Below are 18,037 nucleotides of genomic sequence, written 5' to 3' on the forward strand. Positions count from 1 at the left end.
AGAGTTAAGAGGGGGAGAACTATTGGAGTGAAAAATAAGTGAAGTGGTTATTTTAGTAAAAGTCAGTTCCATATTATCTAAGAAGGGGTGAGGATATTTATCCTAGTACAATGGTCTTTTGTATAAGGGAGGTCAGACACTTAATAAAACATGTTACATTTATTGAAAATTGATCTCAAAATCTATTGAAACAATCATCCATATAGTTACCAATCACCCCTAACTCGATCATTCGCTGGTTTGGTTTGATTATTAGACAAATTAATATCAACATTTTACGTATCATATTTTTATTATATTTTTTCTCTTTCCACATTCAAATTTTTTTCTCTTTATATTTTAGTTTTTTGTTCGATCCATTTAAAAATTTACTATTTTCAATTTACGCTATATAAATATATTTTGGTTTGAAATAAGTTGGAACAAAAATCAATGTGTTCATATTAACCTAATTAATGTATTTATTTGAATTTAAATGCAAAGCAAAATGAAAAAGAAAATGTAAAAAAAGAAAAGTGTAAAATGGCAATATGATAGAAATTTGGGCAGGTTATATTTTTAAGCCCTAAAGGCCCAATTCCTAACAAAAGGCACACTAGCTACTGTGTGGCGAGTCTTCTTCCAAGTCTGCTCGCCCTTTCCTCTCTTCGACGTCGATCGCCAATGGACGACGCCATTGGTCGAAGTCGAACGTTCTTATCTTGTATCGTTACGGATTCCGATGCCTCGCGCCCATCTTCAATTCAAGCAGAAGAGAGAACCAAGAAGATGACGTCGTTTCTGCGCTTCGTGATCTGTGAGTACCACCTCCTCCTACTTTTGAATTTAGTTCATCCGCAACATTTCAACGTATGGATTGCTCAATCGAATGCTCTTGAGTAGACCGTAGCCTACGATATCTCAGATCAATGCAGCTCTCCAGCAAACTACGCCAAAATGCTGTTTTTTGTTTCTTTTTAACTGTCCTCGATCACTTAAAGAATGATAATTGAACCCTAGACACTGGCAACTATCCATGGCCACTGCCGACTCTTTGCCTGGTGGAACGTAGAACAAAAGGTTTCAATACCATGACACGAAACACTTAGATATCCTCTGCTTAGCCTCTTGTGCACAGAACTTGTAGCAACAGTAGATACATCGACCGTTATACAATCTCTTGATTTCCCCCTGAATAGGTATGCACTCTAGTTCATCAAAATATTTGTTTGGCAAATAAATAAACTTACATGCTCATCTGTTAGCCTTCTGTTTTCCTGTGGTTATGTATGCACTCTCTAATTCATCACATTATCCATTTGGCATATAAACTAACAAGTTCATCTATTACCCACAAAAACAAGCATACAACAACAAAAAATAAGCGAGGATGTATTGCTAGGGAAGAAAACTAGATGGCAGCAATGATAACACATCTCTTAGACAATTACATAACAAATCAACCCCCCAAAAAGAAGAAAACTTGTTTGGTTGGGTTCATAATTATAGGTGATGCTTCACTAGCAAGCAAGCTACATTTGCCAGAGCTGCAATGCCAAACCTTGTTCGAGAACTAGGTCTGGCAAATTTTATGCACCATCTTTTCCATGGGTGCCCATGTGAGATTCACAAGTAGTGTCCATTGTTAATGATTAATGACTGGAACCTGTTAACCACTTGTGGAATATCAATACATACGATTTATTTTTTTATTGCTAGTAAGTTGCTCAAAATTTTGTATTCAAAGTATCTACAAAGACATACCTTCTTCTACCATAATCTGAATACTCCATCTATCTACTTACATAGACATGTGGTGTTTTGTCGCTGCCATTAACCAATGAAAATGGTTGATATATGGAAACAAGAATCAAGCATGATTGGTTTGTGAAAGCTAATAATGTGATGCTAAGTGAGATGAGATCTATCGAGCATGATGTATCTGGATTAAATAAATAGGTGCACGCGACAATCATGAATCTGGGTGGATACCTGCATATGTGTTTCATCTGTACTTGTGCTTGGTTCTACATTCAAGTTCTTCTGCTTTTGCTGGTCACTAGCAACTCCAACAGCATTGTCTGTATGTACCTCAGGCTCGGCATTTGTATTCAAAGAAAACCCTGCCAATGTACCGAACTGCTGTGGTCTGGGCATCAAAACTGGAAATCCCTGACCTTGTATTCCAAATATCGAAGGATTTACAGGTCCTGGTACTCCATTCAAGCCAGGTATCCCTGAACTTGAAGTGCAAAGAAATTGTGATGCATGCATAGGTGAAATTGGAATCATGGGACAACCTGGGGCTAATCCCATGCCTGACCCCATTCCAACACCTATTGGAGGGAAATGAGCGGCCATTGGTCCACGCATGTGCTGCATTGCTGGTGGAAACATCATAGGGGGTGGCAGGTACAGCCTGCTTCCCATGGACATGATCTGTTTTGTATGACAGAATTGCTGAGTGTGGCAAAACAAACTGGACAATTCATCTAATAAAGTTCTTACCTGAACTTGCATCTGAAGTGTTTTAAGATACTCAATGGCCTCTTCAAGCATTGAAGCTTTGTCCACCTTCAAGAAATTATACACTTGAATCAGCTTATACTTATTTTACTTAATGACACTCTTGCCGGAATAAAATTAGGTTATTTTTTCTCAGTAATCCCCTCAACCTGTGTATGGTATTAATTCAAATAAATATTATAAGTATGCTCATGATACTATGGATACTTACATTTAGGTCCACGCCGCTCATTAAAGTGATTTAAATATATTATTAAAATTCAGTTTGTTATAGATACATTTAATTCTATATCCACTTCAGGATTTGATTAACATGTCCCTTAGTTGGTCATTAGAATTGATAAACAAGTTGATGAACTCACTGAAATCCACTTTCTCTTTGATGAAATGACAATTGATCGCAATGTCCTTTGTTCTTTCATGAAACCCAAATTAGAGTTTATTTATATAGCTGCATGGTTGCCGAAGTAGAGCTTCATTGGCTCTATGATATTATGCCCCCAGCTTCATTGCTCCTTTCTTTGGCTATAATATTAAAATAGTATATCTAGTGTAATTCTTCAATCTATGTTTATTTTTTATCTAATTCTTCTGACCTAACTAGCCGGGGATTGAAACCCTAGGAAGGAATGAGATTTTAAACCATATCTAATTCTTCTTACCCCGCATGATGGGAGCTTAGTGCATCGGGCTGCCCTTTTTTTATTTTTTATTTTTTATTTTTATCTGTGAGGCCCTCTTAGCTTGCTCGACTTGCTCGATTTAATTGACCTAACCAGACTACCCAATTCACTCATTTAATTTATCTTAATTGTAACTTTGAGATGTTAGTTTGTTAGTATGTATTATATTTGATGAAGCGGAATGGAAGTTTCTTTCTTCTAAAGTATGAAATGGATTGAGTAGGATGAACTATTTATTGAAATGCATCATTCCATCTCAAATTATTTATCCAAATATTGAAATTCAATCATACAGGAATGGACTGTTCTGATGTCATTCCATTCATGTGTACCAAACACTACCTTAGATAGGAGAGCTCTCCATATTTTAAAGATACTTTAATGGCTCTCATTTGGAGATTAAGATTAAGAGGTGGAATTTTATTTTCTTTTTGTCACTTCCTACTCGCTTGTATATTGTCTCCATAGGGGGCCCAACATTGTTCCAGGTAAAGGGGGGCTGTGATACAAGGCTATGGGGGTTAATTAGATTATTTTTCCTCGATAATCTGCTCTTTCCATGTATATTGTTAATCTAACTAAATATTACAAGTAGATCTATAATACTATTGACATTTACATTTAACTCATCAACAGAAACCGATGATATTACTTACTGCACAGAATTAAAATATAGATTACCTTGTTACAGTTGGGGATAAGCTCTTGCAGTGCACGCATTTTCTCATTAATCCTGTTCCTTCTCCGCTGCATATAGAAAGTGTATGCATTCAGTCTGTGCTTAACCCAATTAAAGGAATAGAAAGCAACTCGGCTTGTTTATCTGTTTTTAATGGAAATTTTTAGAACATCTGTGACAAATTATGCTCATGCACTCACTCTTTCTGACAAGTTATGAACTTCTGCAGTCCGACTTCTCTTTGTTCTTGCATCACGTCCACTTGGCGGTTTTCTTATATTGATGGACTCATCTTGGAGATCCTACATGTATTTGCCTCAAAACAATTTAGAAGTGAAATCTGATACAACCTGATATTTGGCAAAACTTGTGCTGTTATCTCTGACTTACTTCGCTGTGGCTGAGGTAATCAGAATCTTCTGCATCATATTCTTTTCTCTTCTTGCCATGGTTTGGTTCATTAGATGCAGCTCCAGTGATATTCTCTGAACACACAGATGAAGATGGTATTACTGCTTCAGGATCTTTTCTGATGTCATGCCTACACAAGGCCACACTGGCTGCAAAGCTCGAACTTGGAAGATCATCTAGCAATTTAGTGTGCTTCTCAGTATTGTTCCTCAGAGCATCTCCCGTGCTAATTTTATTGGAAAATTCAACAGAGTTTCTGCCTTGAAGAGTCTTCATGGTTGATCCGAATTCCAACCTGTGTGGACCTGAGCCTGATTGCCCTGGTACCTTATTAGCCTCCTTACTACCTCTAGTTCTCTCAACAAGTGTCAAGGTGACAGGATTTCTGCTTGGAGTTAACGCTTTCTCAATGCTTTGCAGTCCAGTAGCATTATGGAGGCCAACCTTGGCAAGTGCGGCAGGTCTTATGAAATGTGAGAAGTTCATCAGAGTTCCCATACCGCCTTGTTGTTGCATCTGCTTGCAACTTGCTAGTTCCTGATTCTGAAACTTTCTGTCCATCACATCCTGGCATTGTGGTTCTTGAGCTACATTATCATCACTACTTCTGATGTCAACTACTGTCAACTTTGAATTAAGAGCTGACGCTGGACATTGCTGTAGATGGCTGGCCCTGATTCTGCTTGAGCCCAAACTACTCCAATTAGGCGGTTTAGCAACATGGCCATGTTCCACATTGTTTGAGCTTCTAACTTCTTGCCCTAACCCGGCTGTTCGACCGGTTCCAGCAACATTACTCCTGTGCGTTGAAAGAGGATTCACATCAAATGCCGAGAACTCATTCAAGAACTCAGCGCAATAATCATTCTGGAGAGTCTCACTTGGCAAAATTTCCTCGATCGGATAACTGATCCATGACACAACATCATCATCCTGAGCATTCGCTCCATTGTTGGCAGAATGCCTTGAAGGTGGATGCCCACTACCAACTTTTTCCCTGCTCTCCTTTTCTTGTACCGTACCATACCGGGGGGAGAAGCCACTACTTACACAAGAGCTCTTCCTACCTTTATTGGACTGGTTCTGCATCAAAATTTGTCCATTCTCCCATACCAACTCAGTGAATTCATCGTCAGGTCTTGGGACAAATCCATTAAAGATAAGGTAAGATATCAAACCGGAGCATGCAATGGATCACAACGACAAACGTGAACAGAATTGAACATGTCATGCACCAAGTCAACTTGGGTAAGATGTACACTTACATAGAGAACAGATCCGATGATCCATTTGTCATCTTTGGTCGTGTGGTTTCTTGCCCTTGCCTCATCATCCACGGAAGGAGTTCATGATAGAATTGGAGCCTATCAGCCTATTTTTTCTGCCTCAAAGATATGCAATGTTTCAGCTCAGCTTCTAGATCTCACACTTTACAAGCATCCACTGTGTCCTGCAGCAGCAACACAAAGATATTTCAGCCAAAGATTCAATTTTTCTCACTAGAACAGAAGAAAGATCCAAGCTTTCTCGCAAAAAAAACAGAAAATGGACAGAAAAAGCTCAAAAATATTTCCCAGAGGAGGAAAATGAGCAGATGCAAAGGCACTAACAGCAAGTTAAGACTCCAAAGGAGGAGAATAATAAAAACAAAAAAGCTTCGACCGTGCAAAAATCGCTGAAGGGAACTCCAGTGCTTGAAATTCCTGAAGAAAACTCTTCCACATGGTGATATCTCCTGACTGCTCGGCAGCTGGACCTTGATCCCAACACCATTAATTGGCAGGGCAGAGCAGAGCACAAGGGCACAAAGCCAGGTAATTGATCTCTTTTTCCTCTCTCTTTTTCCTCTTTACTTGCTTATCCACGTCTTGTCTTGCTTTCTGGCAACATAGCGCGAATACTCAAGGTACAGACTCCCAGTTCTTATCCTGAAGCCTTAGGCCATGAAATTGTGTGTCTGTGTAGCAACAGAATTCTAGAACTGAAGATTAGGCCTACTGTTTCCTCATTGATAGCAACGTAGTGGTGGACCTAGATCTTCTAGGAGTCACTGAAAACCCTAGATTCAACATAAAGCCTAAACCTACACTTGAGTTTTTTCTTCTTCTTATGTTTTTTTTCCAGTCCCATTTGAAGAAGACACAGTTTTTCTTTTTCTTCTAGCTGAGATTAATACATGAATTAGATGGGGAAGCAAAACTAGTTAAACTACATAATTAAATTTGGATTATAAGATAATTATTTGATATTTTAAGACTAGGATAACTCTGATTTGGTTGGGGAGCCATTAATGTTAATCTGACTTTGAGTCAGAAATCAAACATCCCTTAAAAAATAATGAATTTGAGGGTAATAAAGTTTCAATATTTTTTAATTGCCATTAGTTATTCAATGTATACCGATTAATCTTGGATTAACTAGTTTAGTTCCATATAAATTTTTTAGTGGTAAAAAAATAAATTAAAAAATCTATAATGAATGCATTTGATGTCCATTAAAAAAAATCATGAATTTAATCCTTAAATGCTGGCAAAATTCATCCAAACCCAAATCGAACCCATTCTCCAACCGGTTTATCATTGAGTCCACTACACTTCGGGCTGTGATAGGCTGACTGAATTCTTATTCACTCAGAGAGAGAGAGAAAGGGACACATTGACCTTGTCATGCCTCATGAGGCCCACTATCGACCACCAATCAGTGCTCTGCCATCATCATCAACCTCCATGGGCCCTGCTACCTCTGGTAACCATCATCAAGTAGTAGCAGATTGAGTTCCACTTAGTTCAAATCTACAACTCATCCCTTAGATTTTCTCCTGCATTCTCTGGCCTTTTGCTTCTTCAGCCATATGCTGCCGTACTGACTAGGTCTGCAATGTTTCTCTTTGAATGGCAGCCATTAAAGTACTCCTCCGAACCTCTGATTTCCAACTTATGGAAACAATGTATGGAAGGGGGTACCCATCTCTACCTGCCACTTTATACCCTCATGATGAGGTTTTGCTTTCATGGTTTCTTTCTTTATCTCTTGAAACGCTTGAGCAGGAAGATCTGGCCAGCTGCCTCTCTCTATCTCTCTCATCTCACTTGCTACTTCCTTTGTAAATAGATAGATGGACGTGGCAGTGGATCTGATTGAGTGGCATCAATGAGATGAGACTGAAATGACCTCTGATGGGGACTCGCCTCAGATGGAATAATACTGCTCGAGAAAGGAATGGATCAAGTCCAGGTACAAGTCACCTCCTTTTCCTTTGCTCCATTGTCATCAACTCTCCTCTCAAATAATTTGATTCGTCTGTGTACTTTGTTCATTGCTTGTCATGTATCTTATCTTTGTTGGTGGGGTTCAGACAATTGCACTACTGTAGAATTCACTTTTGATATCTATGTTAACTCTCCGTTTCAATTGAGTCGAGTTCAAAAGTATATTGGCCAACTCACCGTTTGAAATTTACTAAAGTCAATCGAGTTGAATCATCATTAGAAGCAGTGATATTAGTTTAGTGTAGAGCAAATCTTAATTCCATATAAGGAATTCACTTTTGATATTTATGTTAATTCTTTGTTTGAATTAAGTTGGATTTGAAAGTATATTAGCCGATTAACCGTTTGACATTTACTAGAGACTCAACATTTATCTAGATTTCTTTCTCATTTGGTCACTAAGGTCAGTCGAGTTGAAACATCATTAACGTAGTGTAAATTGTTTAGTTTGTGAGCAAGTCTCTGAGCTCTGAAGCATGAAGTGATAATGTGGGGTTGCATGGATCAAATCATAGAATTGTTTAGGGCATGGATCTTATCTTAGTCGGTGGGGTTCATAGAATTACTTTACCGTAGATCGAATCATAATTCCATCTAGAGGACTTCACTTTAGATATTTATGTTAGCTCTTTGCTCAAATTGAGTCGAGTTCGAAAATATATTAGTTGAATCGGCATTTGAAATTTACTATAAACTCAACATTTATCTAAATTACTTTTTCGTTTGATCACTAAGGTCAATCAATGTAAATTGTTTAGTTTGTGAGCAAGTCTCTGAGCTCTGTTAGCTGACTTGCTGTAGTCAATAAGAAACTAATGGGAACAATTTTTAGAATTTTAATTTAGAAAATATTAAAATTAGAAGGTTGTAGATTTCATTTCAATTTTGCATGTTATAATATTCATATCAGTTCTCATATTCAAAGATTTTATTTTAAATTTTGGATAGATTAACTAAAAATTTTCTGTATCAGTTACCCTATTCATTCCCTAAATTTAGATTTGATGAATAATGATTTTTTAAATTTAGGGAATAAAAACTCTACCCTAAAAATAAAATAATATTTTTTTAATCTCTCTCCTTCCACTCAATCTCTTTCCTTCCACTCATTCCATAAATATAATAATAAAAATAGAAGAAAGAGAAGAAAATAATAAAAAATTAAAGATAATGAAAATTTTAGGATATTTGATGTAATGTATAGTGAAAAATGATTATCTAAATTTAATAAAGTGAGATATTTATTCTAAATTTTAGATATAATAATAGAGAAATTGATGTGGATGTTTACGAAAAATCTAGATGATAATGTTTAACGAATTTGAAACTTAATTATTTATAATATTAATTTATGTCTATTGTCTGTAATTTGTTAATTATAGATTAATAAAAGTAAATTCATAATTGTTTTATAGTGTGTTTTTTTTTTTTTAGTAATTCATGCAGGAAAAAAATGGATATGATAGTTATAATGAAGTGATGTTTTCCTTTTTTTTAAGAAAAGTTATTATAATATACTCGATCTAATTGTTTATGTGATTTGTCCAACTTATTTAGTCTATTCATCCTTTTTATATTTAATCAATTCTTTTAATTAGTTGACTTATCTAGTTCTCTTTTTCGTTTAGTCAATTTACATTTATTTTGTTAGTCAACTTACCTCGACAATTTAGAATATTTTATTTAGTTCATTTTACTTAGCACTCAACCATTTTTTATTTTACTTTGAAATTTATTGTCTTCCTAATTTTTTCTTTGTAAAAGAAAAATTCTTTTATAAGTTGTGGATTAGTCAATGATGGTATTTAAAATTATAATTTTAAACATAAATAAATAATAAAAAGAAATAAAAAAAAATAAAAATACTTGAATTTATATGATTTGATTAGTCATTGTTGCTAATTTTCATTTAAAAAAGAAAATGGTATTTCTCAAAAAAAAATAAAAATCGGGGGTTGGTACAGGGACCAGCCCTGCTACGGCGGCCGTGCCGTGAGGATGACGACAGCGACGACTCCATTTACGTGGCGTCTGTCCCTTCGCCTTCCACGGCGACATTCTGTGGTGGGGGCGCCACAGGCGATGGCCGTCGCGTGGGCGTCACGTGAGGTCACGTGGCCGCGGCCCTCCCAGCCATTAAGTTTTTCATGGGCCCCATGTCGGATTCAAGTGGGCCCGAGCTAGGGTCGGGGGAGGAGTGGTGCTGGTTGATAACTTTCCCGTCACATGCTCTATTATGAGACCTTGCATCCCATCAATGGCCAATCAATCAATCAATCCCTCTCAGGCCTCATCTGATCTCCCACTATTCTTTTCTTTTTATTATCTCTTAATTTTTTAAATTTAAAAAAAAAAAACGTATTTTAGGGGTTTCTGGCGTAGACTTTTTCATATTGATGCTAAAATCTCTCACTGAACCGACACTTGATTCTTCAGCTTGTTCTTCTAACATGCTTCCATCCTAACGTTCAGAACCCTTTATTTCTTCTGTCACTTTTAATATTGATTGATTAATCCGTTTAAAAAATTAGATATCTGAATTATATATTAAAAAAACAGTAAGCTTATATTAGTACCAGAAGATCCAGTTTTGATGGCTAAATAAGTAGATCAAATTGCACATGGATATATAACTTAATAATTAAGTAAATTGTAGATCTTATGACAAAGGTTGAACACACCAATATAGTCTAAATGGATCTGGGTGAAGAATTCCTAGGTTTCAAATTCCATTAGCAATGGCATCTCGGAGTTTTTTTTATGCACATGTAAACATAAACCGCAGACAATGCAGATGATAAACAATTTGGCTAATTAACACAGCCAAAGATTGCATCTGACAAACTGAGGATTACATTTTACTTGTTAAATTCCCAACTTATAGATCAGTTCAGAAAATACCTGACCTTGGTAGCTTCTGATTGATGTACGAAAGGTTGCAACTGGCCATGGAACAAGACATGGAAGGCCTTTTAGTACTAGTAATATAACAAGAGAAAGTAACAGAGTTAAACTGTAACAACATAAGCGAACTAGCTCGACCGAAAAGACAACAATTCTGAGAAGGGAAAAAAAAAATGCACACTAACTGACTAGGACCGCATGCAGTAGCCCCAATAACAAGAGATAGCTGTCCAAATGAAATTCCAGACCTTGAAATTTTTCCTGCGCTATTAATAAAGTGTGAGTTAAAAAATAGTCAAACAGTATGGACTTTCACTGATTCCGTTTGGAATCGGTGAAAATTAGACCACACTTTTATAATACTTTTGTAACCTCTGCATTAATTAAACGTTATATCAATATAAGAGATATATCAAATCTATATATTTTCATTGTAGTATGTAGTCTCATCACTTACACACTGTTTATATCATGTATTCTGCACAAAGATATAGTCTTATGTGTCTTTGATAATCTCATACGCAATATTAATTATGGAATGAACTCTTGACTTAAAAACTCATTGACTTTTTGGGCCTTGCCCAAATAATTAGATAATAAGTTAGTAAGAAAAAGGGTCCCAACCTCTAATCATGGGCTAACAGGTCTTCTTATATATTTGTCCATCTTATAGGGAGTTGAGGAGAAGGGCCTTGTGAATCGGAGATCTGATCGAGCCAATCAAGAATTGAGTGGGAGGATATAGGGGACCAGATCCCCATATTTCTATGATCCAATCAGGAGGATGTAGGGGAGCATAGCCTGTGATTTGATCGGGAGTATGTAGGGGAGTAGAGCTCCGAAAGGCGGAGATCTGATTGGGAGGAGATAGGGGTGTAAAACCCCGTGAGCTTGTGAGCTATTCGAGAGAGCATAGGAGAGCAGAGCCCCGTGAGGTGGAGATCCGATTGGGAGGACGTAAGGGAGCAGAGCTCCGTGAGCCCGTGAGCCATTCGAGAGAGCATAGGAGAGCAGAGCCCCGTGAGGTGGAGATCCGATTGGGAGGACGTAAGGGAGCATAGCTCCGTGAGCCCGTGAGCTTATCAGGAGAGCTTAGGGGATCAGAACCCCATGAGGTGGAGATCGATTATGAGGACATAGGGGAGCAGAACCCCATGAGCCTATGAGCTTATCAGGAGGGCGTAGGTGAGAAGAGTCTCGTGAACCTGACTGGTGTAGTCAGCACTAATAATCAAACTCAGATTTTGATGTGTAATAAATGATAAAATTAGATTGTGTGTTTTATAATGCTTGGACCAAATGTACAGACTGAAAGACTTGACGGGTCTAAAGGATCAAACACTATATTGAATTCCAGTTAGATTAGGAGGATCATATAATTGGCAGAAGGTCAGATAGCTTAGAGAGGACTTGATATCTGGCAGAAAATCTAATTGGGTCAGTATGACCTGACAATTGGCTGAAGTCCAAATGGGACATCTGAGAGGAAGACCTGGTAGATCAGACGTCATGTCTGCAACTGATAAGTGGAGGTAAACAATTGGAGAAGAGAGATTCAGTGAACATGAGTCAAAATGGGACTGGAGTCAGACGTCAAGTAAGTCTGCAAATGATAGGTGGAGGTAAGCAACTGGAGGAGAGAAATCCAATGAGGATGAGTCCTAATGAGATTGTAAGCGTTGGTCTAACTTAAATCAACTTTAGAAATCTAAGTTAAGACAAAGACTAGATACTAGTCTTAGACAGACATAATTCATAATTATAATTATCTATGCTAACTCTGTTTTGTATGTATTTTTTGTTAGTTTGAATTAACATATTTTGTAGGAGCTTAGAGCAAAAATGAAGTTCAGATGAATAGTACTCAAGGTACCTCAGTTGAGTAGAGGGCGCCCTGAGTGAGAGGTGGTAGGCGCCCTAGATGGATGGATGCACCCTAGAGGAAATAAACTTTAAGGATGAAGTTTTAGTATTAGAGGTGCCTTGGTTCAATAGAGGCGTCTCAAGTTGGAGCAATGGAGGCACCCTAAGCTGAATGGAGACGCCCCTAAGTGGATAAAAGTCAAACTTCTCAAATCAGATCAGCGTTCATGGATACGTCTTGGATGAACCGAGGCGTGCCCAATACCCTTTAACAGAGGGGTTCAGCCACAAGTTTCAACATCATTTTTTTTACAAACTTCCAAATTTATTCTGCTGTGTCATCTCTTTTCTACTATTGTGTTGTGACTCTACTAAGCGCAACTGCTGTAGTAAGAGTGACACCGATATCGAGCTTCGATCTTCAACTACAATTCTTGTCGGTAAAAATAGTGTTTTCTTTTGGTTGCTGTTATACTTGCATAGAAAAGTGTAGAGAGTTACATTTTTCTCATTTTTGTATTCGACTTCTCTACCCGAAGGTTCTTCGGGAGAGAATTTAGTGATTGCCCAATTGAAATGGTCTAAGGGATCATGGGTATTGGAGTAGTAATCGCAGAACTATGAACCAAGTAAAAGCAAATGTGTTCTTACTTTCTGCTATGCTTTTTCAATTGTCACTTTTCTACCCCGATTGGTTTCGATCATACAAACCTGTGTGTCTATCGAGTGGTAGTCCCTGATGTCCAGATCAACCCTTCACTTGTGTTGATTTACCTTAACTTTTGACTAGCACGTTAACTAGAAGATTGATGTGGAATCCCCTATATATCTATCACATCACTTCACAAACTGCAAAGACAATGAAAAATGCTCACTCAATACAAAACATAAGAAGAAAGAAAAATAAAATAAGCTAATAAGTCTCCAAAAGATCCAACCAAGTAAATCTTCAAACATTCAAAACCAAAGCACACCTCAAGGAAACACCTAGTGACTTGAATTGACTTCTTAAGCTCGTGGTCGGTTGCCCCAGTTCGATGTTACCTGATTTATTATAAATGTGGCTTGTTGTTGCTTTGCATGCTCCAACCCACATAGTTTGTCACATGCCATTGCATGTTGATCGCTCAAGTTGATGAATGTTCCATATAAGGAGGTATCTCTTGAGCAAAGGAGAAGAAGCAGATGCAATTCTAATTCTGTGTGCAAAGAAAGCTCTTCTTTGTACAAAAGAGAACCAGGAAAGAAGAGAAAAAGAAAAGCAAAAGAGAGAGAGAGAAATTCTTCCACCTGCTTCCCCTTGTTTCTTCCTCGTTCATTCTATCATGTAATTCTTCGCTTGACAGACACTCGTGATAGTATTTAGATATACGCTCAGGTCTCCACGCCAACCTGCACTAGGTTGTGTTTATGATTTTGTCATTTTCCATGGAAAAATAGACGTCTAAGCATGATGTCTTAACACTGTTGGAGGGGACAAATCTATTTTAAGGAGTCGGTCTCACTGCAAGACTCGACATATTTGTTCCTCGAACAACGCTCCTCCAATCCTCTCAGACTCGGGCTTTGGATTTATTCGGCATCTGTCCCGAGCCTTCGACATCAACTCGTCAATCAGAGCACTGATTGGCTAGACGACTTGGTGAATCGATAACTCGACAGAATTCCCTCTCCCACTCAACCTTGGGCGCAACTCCAAACAAAGTTGGTGATTGCCCAGCTCAACTAGGATAACAGCTTGAGATAATTAGTTTAAATCATCTTGAAAGATAGGTAAGTACTGTCTCTTCAACAAATTATGGATAGAAATCCACTGTAACAAAAATAGCTTTTCATTGCTTGCTATTAACAACACACATTGAAAGCATGTCGTTAATAGTATTATTAACGACGTGCATGTTGATGCACACTGTTAATAGTATAAACTTTTAAATCCAAAAGATCAACAAGTCTAAATTGACAACTAAATCAGACTTAACAAAGAGAAATGTCTAAAGCAAGCATCATCAAATGATATTTACAAAAGAACTCACCCTGAGCATCAAAGTGGAGGTTGAGTAGGAATATTGGGAAAGGGAGGCTTTGTGGCTCTGCTAGAACCTTGGGAGTAATATTGGCACTGTTATAAATACATATGCCTAGTTTGAGAGGCTCTAATCTCCTCCACCCCATGGTGATGTTCTTCCCTTTTCCATTGCTATCTTTGCTCAGTTACGAATTGTCTTATCTCACCTCGAAATTGTCTCTCATCTTGCCACTCAGTTGCCTCTTCTTGCCTTCTTCTTTCATTAGCTTAGAAATACAACTCAGCCACATTATAATACTTCTCAACCCTCTAGAAATGTCATGTGAAGCCATCAAATCCACTTGCCCAGGTCCCTCCTTGTTGCTCCAAATATTGCCTCATGACAACCTATTCTACATGAATAGTATCAAGACTAGAGCTAAAGTTAGAAAATCATATGCATGAGGTCCATAAGTCACTCAAAATGATAAAAGGAGAGTCTAGCCGGTTCAGTGTAGGGCTCATCCCTAAATTATGGTGGCTCCTCTCTATCTAAGCGAACCGCGGGGGCATGAGGTATCTTAAAAGGGGGTATGTTTGACTCTTTAGCTTGAGAAATAGGTGGGATTTGCATTAACCTCCAATTTACAAGGTTGGTTATAGTGGTGTATTCGATATTGGGTAATCTAAAAGGTGCTCGATCTTTCAATACAAAGCCAAATGAATCACCATCATAGACTAGCATCCTTACAACTAGACATGTCCCAATATCTAAACTCGAACTCCCCTCTAGAATTTCCATCTCATTCAAGTTGCATCCAAGGTTTTTAGCAATATGGGTAATAAATCCACCAATCATTATTGCCCCTGAATGGATTTTCCCAACCTTAACCATGTGTCTAACAAAATGAGAGTCATAATCAATATCTCCTTCATGCAGCATATACCATGAGCATAAAAGTTCACTAAGTCTTACAACTCCTTCACTATCCCCCCTTTCAAAAATGCTATTGGCCATCACTTTGGATGTAACATAAGACATGATTTTGAAGATGAGATGCTTTAGCTCTTGAGGATTCATATTCAATTTTTTTGATCAATTCTTCTCAAAAGGTGGTGCATAAAAGTCTCTAGGTATTCTTCTCTTCCCTCCCTAAGGAAATATGAAACTATAATTAAATTATTTTAATGTCCATCTATAATTATCATTAAACAATCTGAACATGATCTTCCCATCCTCGCAACCTCTCCCTATTAGCATCCAATGAGCTCAAAAACTCAAGAGTTGTCCTAGTGTAAGTAGGATAGTGTATACACATCAACTCATCCCAATTTACTTTACTTATCAACCATGATATGCCATCCTTAATATCTAAGACATCCATAACCTTCTCATCTATGTACCTTGTCGGTGCAATCCTTCATTTAACAAGAATATTATAACATGCCTTTTGAACTTCATCACAAAAAATAATACCGTAAGGATTGTTACCCTTATCGCGTGCTTCTTTCTCCTTCTCCTTTCCTTTCCCTTTGGATGTGGAAGCTTCCTCTCGCCTTGTTCTTTTCATCTTCTCTTCAAGATCTCAAAAATAAGAAGCAGGGATTTAGGGCAAGAAGGTGTGATCTCATGAGAAAAAAGAGTGGAGGCATGGTTGAGGGCTAAGGGTAAACTCGAGGAAGAGGTCTAGAGGAAGAAGATGTAGGGTTTTGGAAGATAAGGTGTAGGCATAGGCGTGACGAGCTAGGGTATAGGGCAAAGGCTTTATGTAGGGTTCACACGACATTGGTTGTGCTGCTGACCATGGGAACCCATGTTGCGTTCAAAGAATTCAACATGGGTCATGTTGATGAGCACGGTCGCCAAATTGATTCCCACTCCGATGTTTGTTTGATGACATGAAAAATAAAATGACTTGATTAAAAAAACTTTAAAAGCAAAGATTAACAATTAAAAAAGTTAAAAATATAAGAAACAAAAGACTAAGATTGTCTCCCAAGAAGCCTGGTTTAAGATCCTTAGCTCGACCCATTTTTAGAACTCAACTTGGAGCTTTTACTTGGAGAGAGTTTCTCTCTCCGTCTCCAAGTGATTCAAATTGGAAAATCTCTTCTCTTGATGGGGTTCTTGCTGGAGTAATATACTTATTTTGTTTCAAAAGCTCTATATTTAGTTCAGTGTCCAAGGGTCTTTCAAAATGACCTTCCGAATGCTCAGAATTGCCTTTCTCCCCTTATTCTTCATGGATATCACTTGATATCTTGGAGTGATCAAACTCCAACTTATTGCTTCCCACCACAAATGAGATCTTGTGATTCTTTACATCTATAACTACTCCAACGGTGGCTAGGAAAGGTCTCCCAAGAATGATCAGAATCCGAGGGTCCTCTTCTATTTCCAATATTACAAATTCAGTTGGCATGACGATACCTACAATTTTATATATGTGTTTGAGTCATGCAAGACTTGGAGAACCACATATGAGAAACTTTGCGAGGTCAAGCTTGGTAAGTTCATTCTATGGCCTAGGTCTTTGAGTTCGGCGAAGGATGATGTGGAAGACATTCGAGGGACCGCTGGATGAGGAGTAATGAAATGGAGCCGAGGGAGGTGGACTTCAAAGCAACGTGAAGGATGACACGGAGAGGAGCTATGAGCTCAAGTGCATCTGAGGAACAAAGGTTAAGGAAGAGAGTGTCAAGGGTAACTCTGGAGAGGATGAGAGTTGAGTGTTTGTAAGAGATCAGTCAACTGATGATATTACCAGTTGACTAAGGCAAGATCATGGGGGTACAGAAGGTTCTATGTCCAAGGCTAGTCAACTAGTAGAGAGTCATTCTGTGGAGTACCGTTAGTTATGTCTAACGGTAGCATCAGTCGACTGATGGTGTTTTTAGTCGATTGGTGCTCAGGAAATGAGTTGACTCGAGACCAACTCTTTCCACTCTATTTAAAGGAAGCTTGGGGTATGAAGGAGGTAACTGATTGTTGCATACTTCTAAGTGATTGCCCTCAAGCTTCCAAGTCTAATATTCTTCTTCCTAAACCTCATTCTCAATCTTGTAAAGAAGAAGAGTGCTTTGTGCGAGGTTTGCTCTACCTAAAAAGAGTACGCATTATCTGAAGATTGTTGGAGACTAATCCACCGACGGATTGAGGGATCATCCACCTCAAGAACAAGTCATGGAGTAGGAGTTTTATCTCAGAACTACATTAAACAACCTTGTTATAATTTATTGTCTTACCTTGTTTGTTTTCATTATTTCATTATGTACTAAGAAGTTGTAGGAAGTGAAGGGATTGAGTGACCGACTATTCAACCTCGTTCTAGCCGGATCACGATCTTTAACAAGTGGTATCAGAGCAAGGTTAGCCATTCACCTGACTAACTGCTAAAAAGAGCAGTTTCAACACAATGACCGACCTAAGCATCCAACCACCGAAGTTTGAAGGAAATTTCTCTTAGTGAAAGAAGAAAATGGAGGTATTTTTGAAACCGATTTTGAAATAATGCTAATAATGGAAAATAATTTTGAGATGCTTAGGGATGAAAACAATGTGGCAACCAAAAAATCAAGATGGACTAAGAAGCAAAAGAAAGAGCACTTAACAAACTCAAGAGCAAAGTATCATCTCCTAAATGTGCTTCCTTAATAAGAAGTCAATTGGATTAGTGATTACTCAAGTGCCAAGAACATGTGGGAAAAATTGGTTGAG

At 37.9% G+C, this 18,037-nt stretch overlaps 1 protein-coding gene and 2 long non-coding RNA genes across 8 annotated transcripts; 1 reads left to right on the plus strand and 2 right to left on the minus strand.

Moving 5' to 3' along the window:
* Positions 1-1,281: 1,281 nt before the first annotated feature.
* On the minus strand, positions 1,282-6,433 carry LOC122026978 (transcription factor PIF3-like). 4 transcript variants are annotated; one of them, XM_042585749.1, is made up of 9 exons: positions 5,941-6,433; positions 5,544-5,728; positions 4,258-5,416; positions 4,068-4,169; positions 3,870-3,935; positions 2,488-2,553; positions 1,972-2,439; positions 1,744-1,806; positions 1,282-1,655 (listed from the first exon to the last, which is right to left on the minus strand). In XM_042585749.1, the coding sequence occupies exons 2-8, from the start codon at positions 5,609-5,611 to the stop codon at positions 1,777-1,779; spliced, it is 1,959 nt and encodes a 652-aa protein (XP_042441683.1). In that variant the 5' UTR covers positions 5,612-5,728; positions 5,941-6,433; the 3' UTR covers positions 1,282-1,655; positions 1,744-1,776. The 4 variants fall into 4 exon arrangements, with proteins under 4 accessions (XP_042441683.1, XP_042441685.1, XP_042441682.1 ...); XM_042585751.1 differs by having other exon boundaries at positions 1,282-1,645; positions 1,972-2,418; positions 5,941-6,432; XM_042585748.1 differs by having other exon boundaries at positions 1,282-1,645; positions 5,941-6,432.
* Positions 5,953-7,689, plus strand: LOC122026981. Its single transcript, XR_006124227.1, has 2 exons — positions 5,953-6,092; positions 7,390-7,689. It is a non-coding gene; the product is annotated as an uncharacterized LOC122026981 (long non-coding RNA).
* A 2,819-nt stretch (positions 7,690-10,508) lies between these two features.
* On the minus strand, positions 10,509-16,312 carry LOC122026982. Of its 3 annotated transcripts, none has more exons than XR_006124230.1 (3): positions 15,812-16,312; positions 13,026-13,163; positions 10,509-10,717 (listed from the first exon to the last, which is right to left on the minus strand). It is a non-coding gene; the product is annotated as an uncharacterized LOC122026982 (long non-coding RNA). The 3 variants fall into 3 exon arrangements; XR_006124229.1 differs by having other exon boundaries at positions 10,509-10,712; positions 15,812-16,311; XR_006124228.1 differs by lacking the exon at positions 10,509-10,717 and having other exon boundaries at positions 13,025-13,163.
* Between the last annotated feature and the right edge of the window lie 1,725 nt (positions 16,313-18,037).

This window comes from Zingiber officinale, chromosome 10A, assembly GCF_018446385.1.
Source record: "Zingiber officinale cultivar Zhangliang chromosome 10A, Zo_v1.1, whole genome shotgun sequence".
Taxonomy (NCBI): Eukaryota; Viridiplantae; Streptophyta; class Magnoliopsida; order Zingiberales; family Zingiberaceae; genus Zingiber; species Zingiber officinale.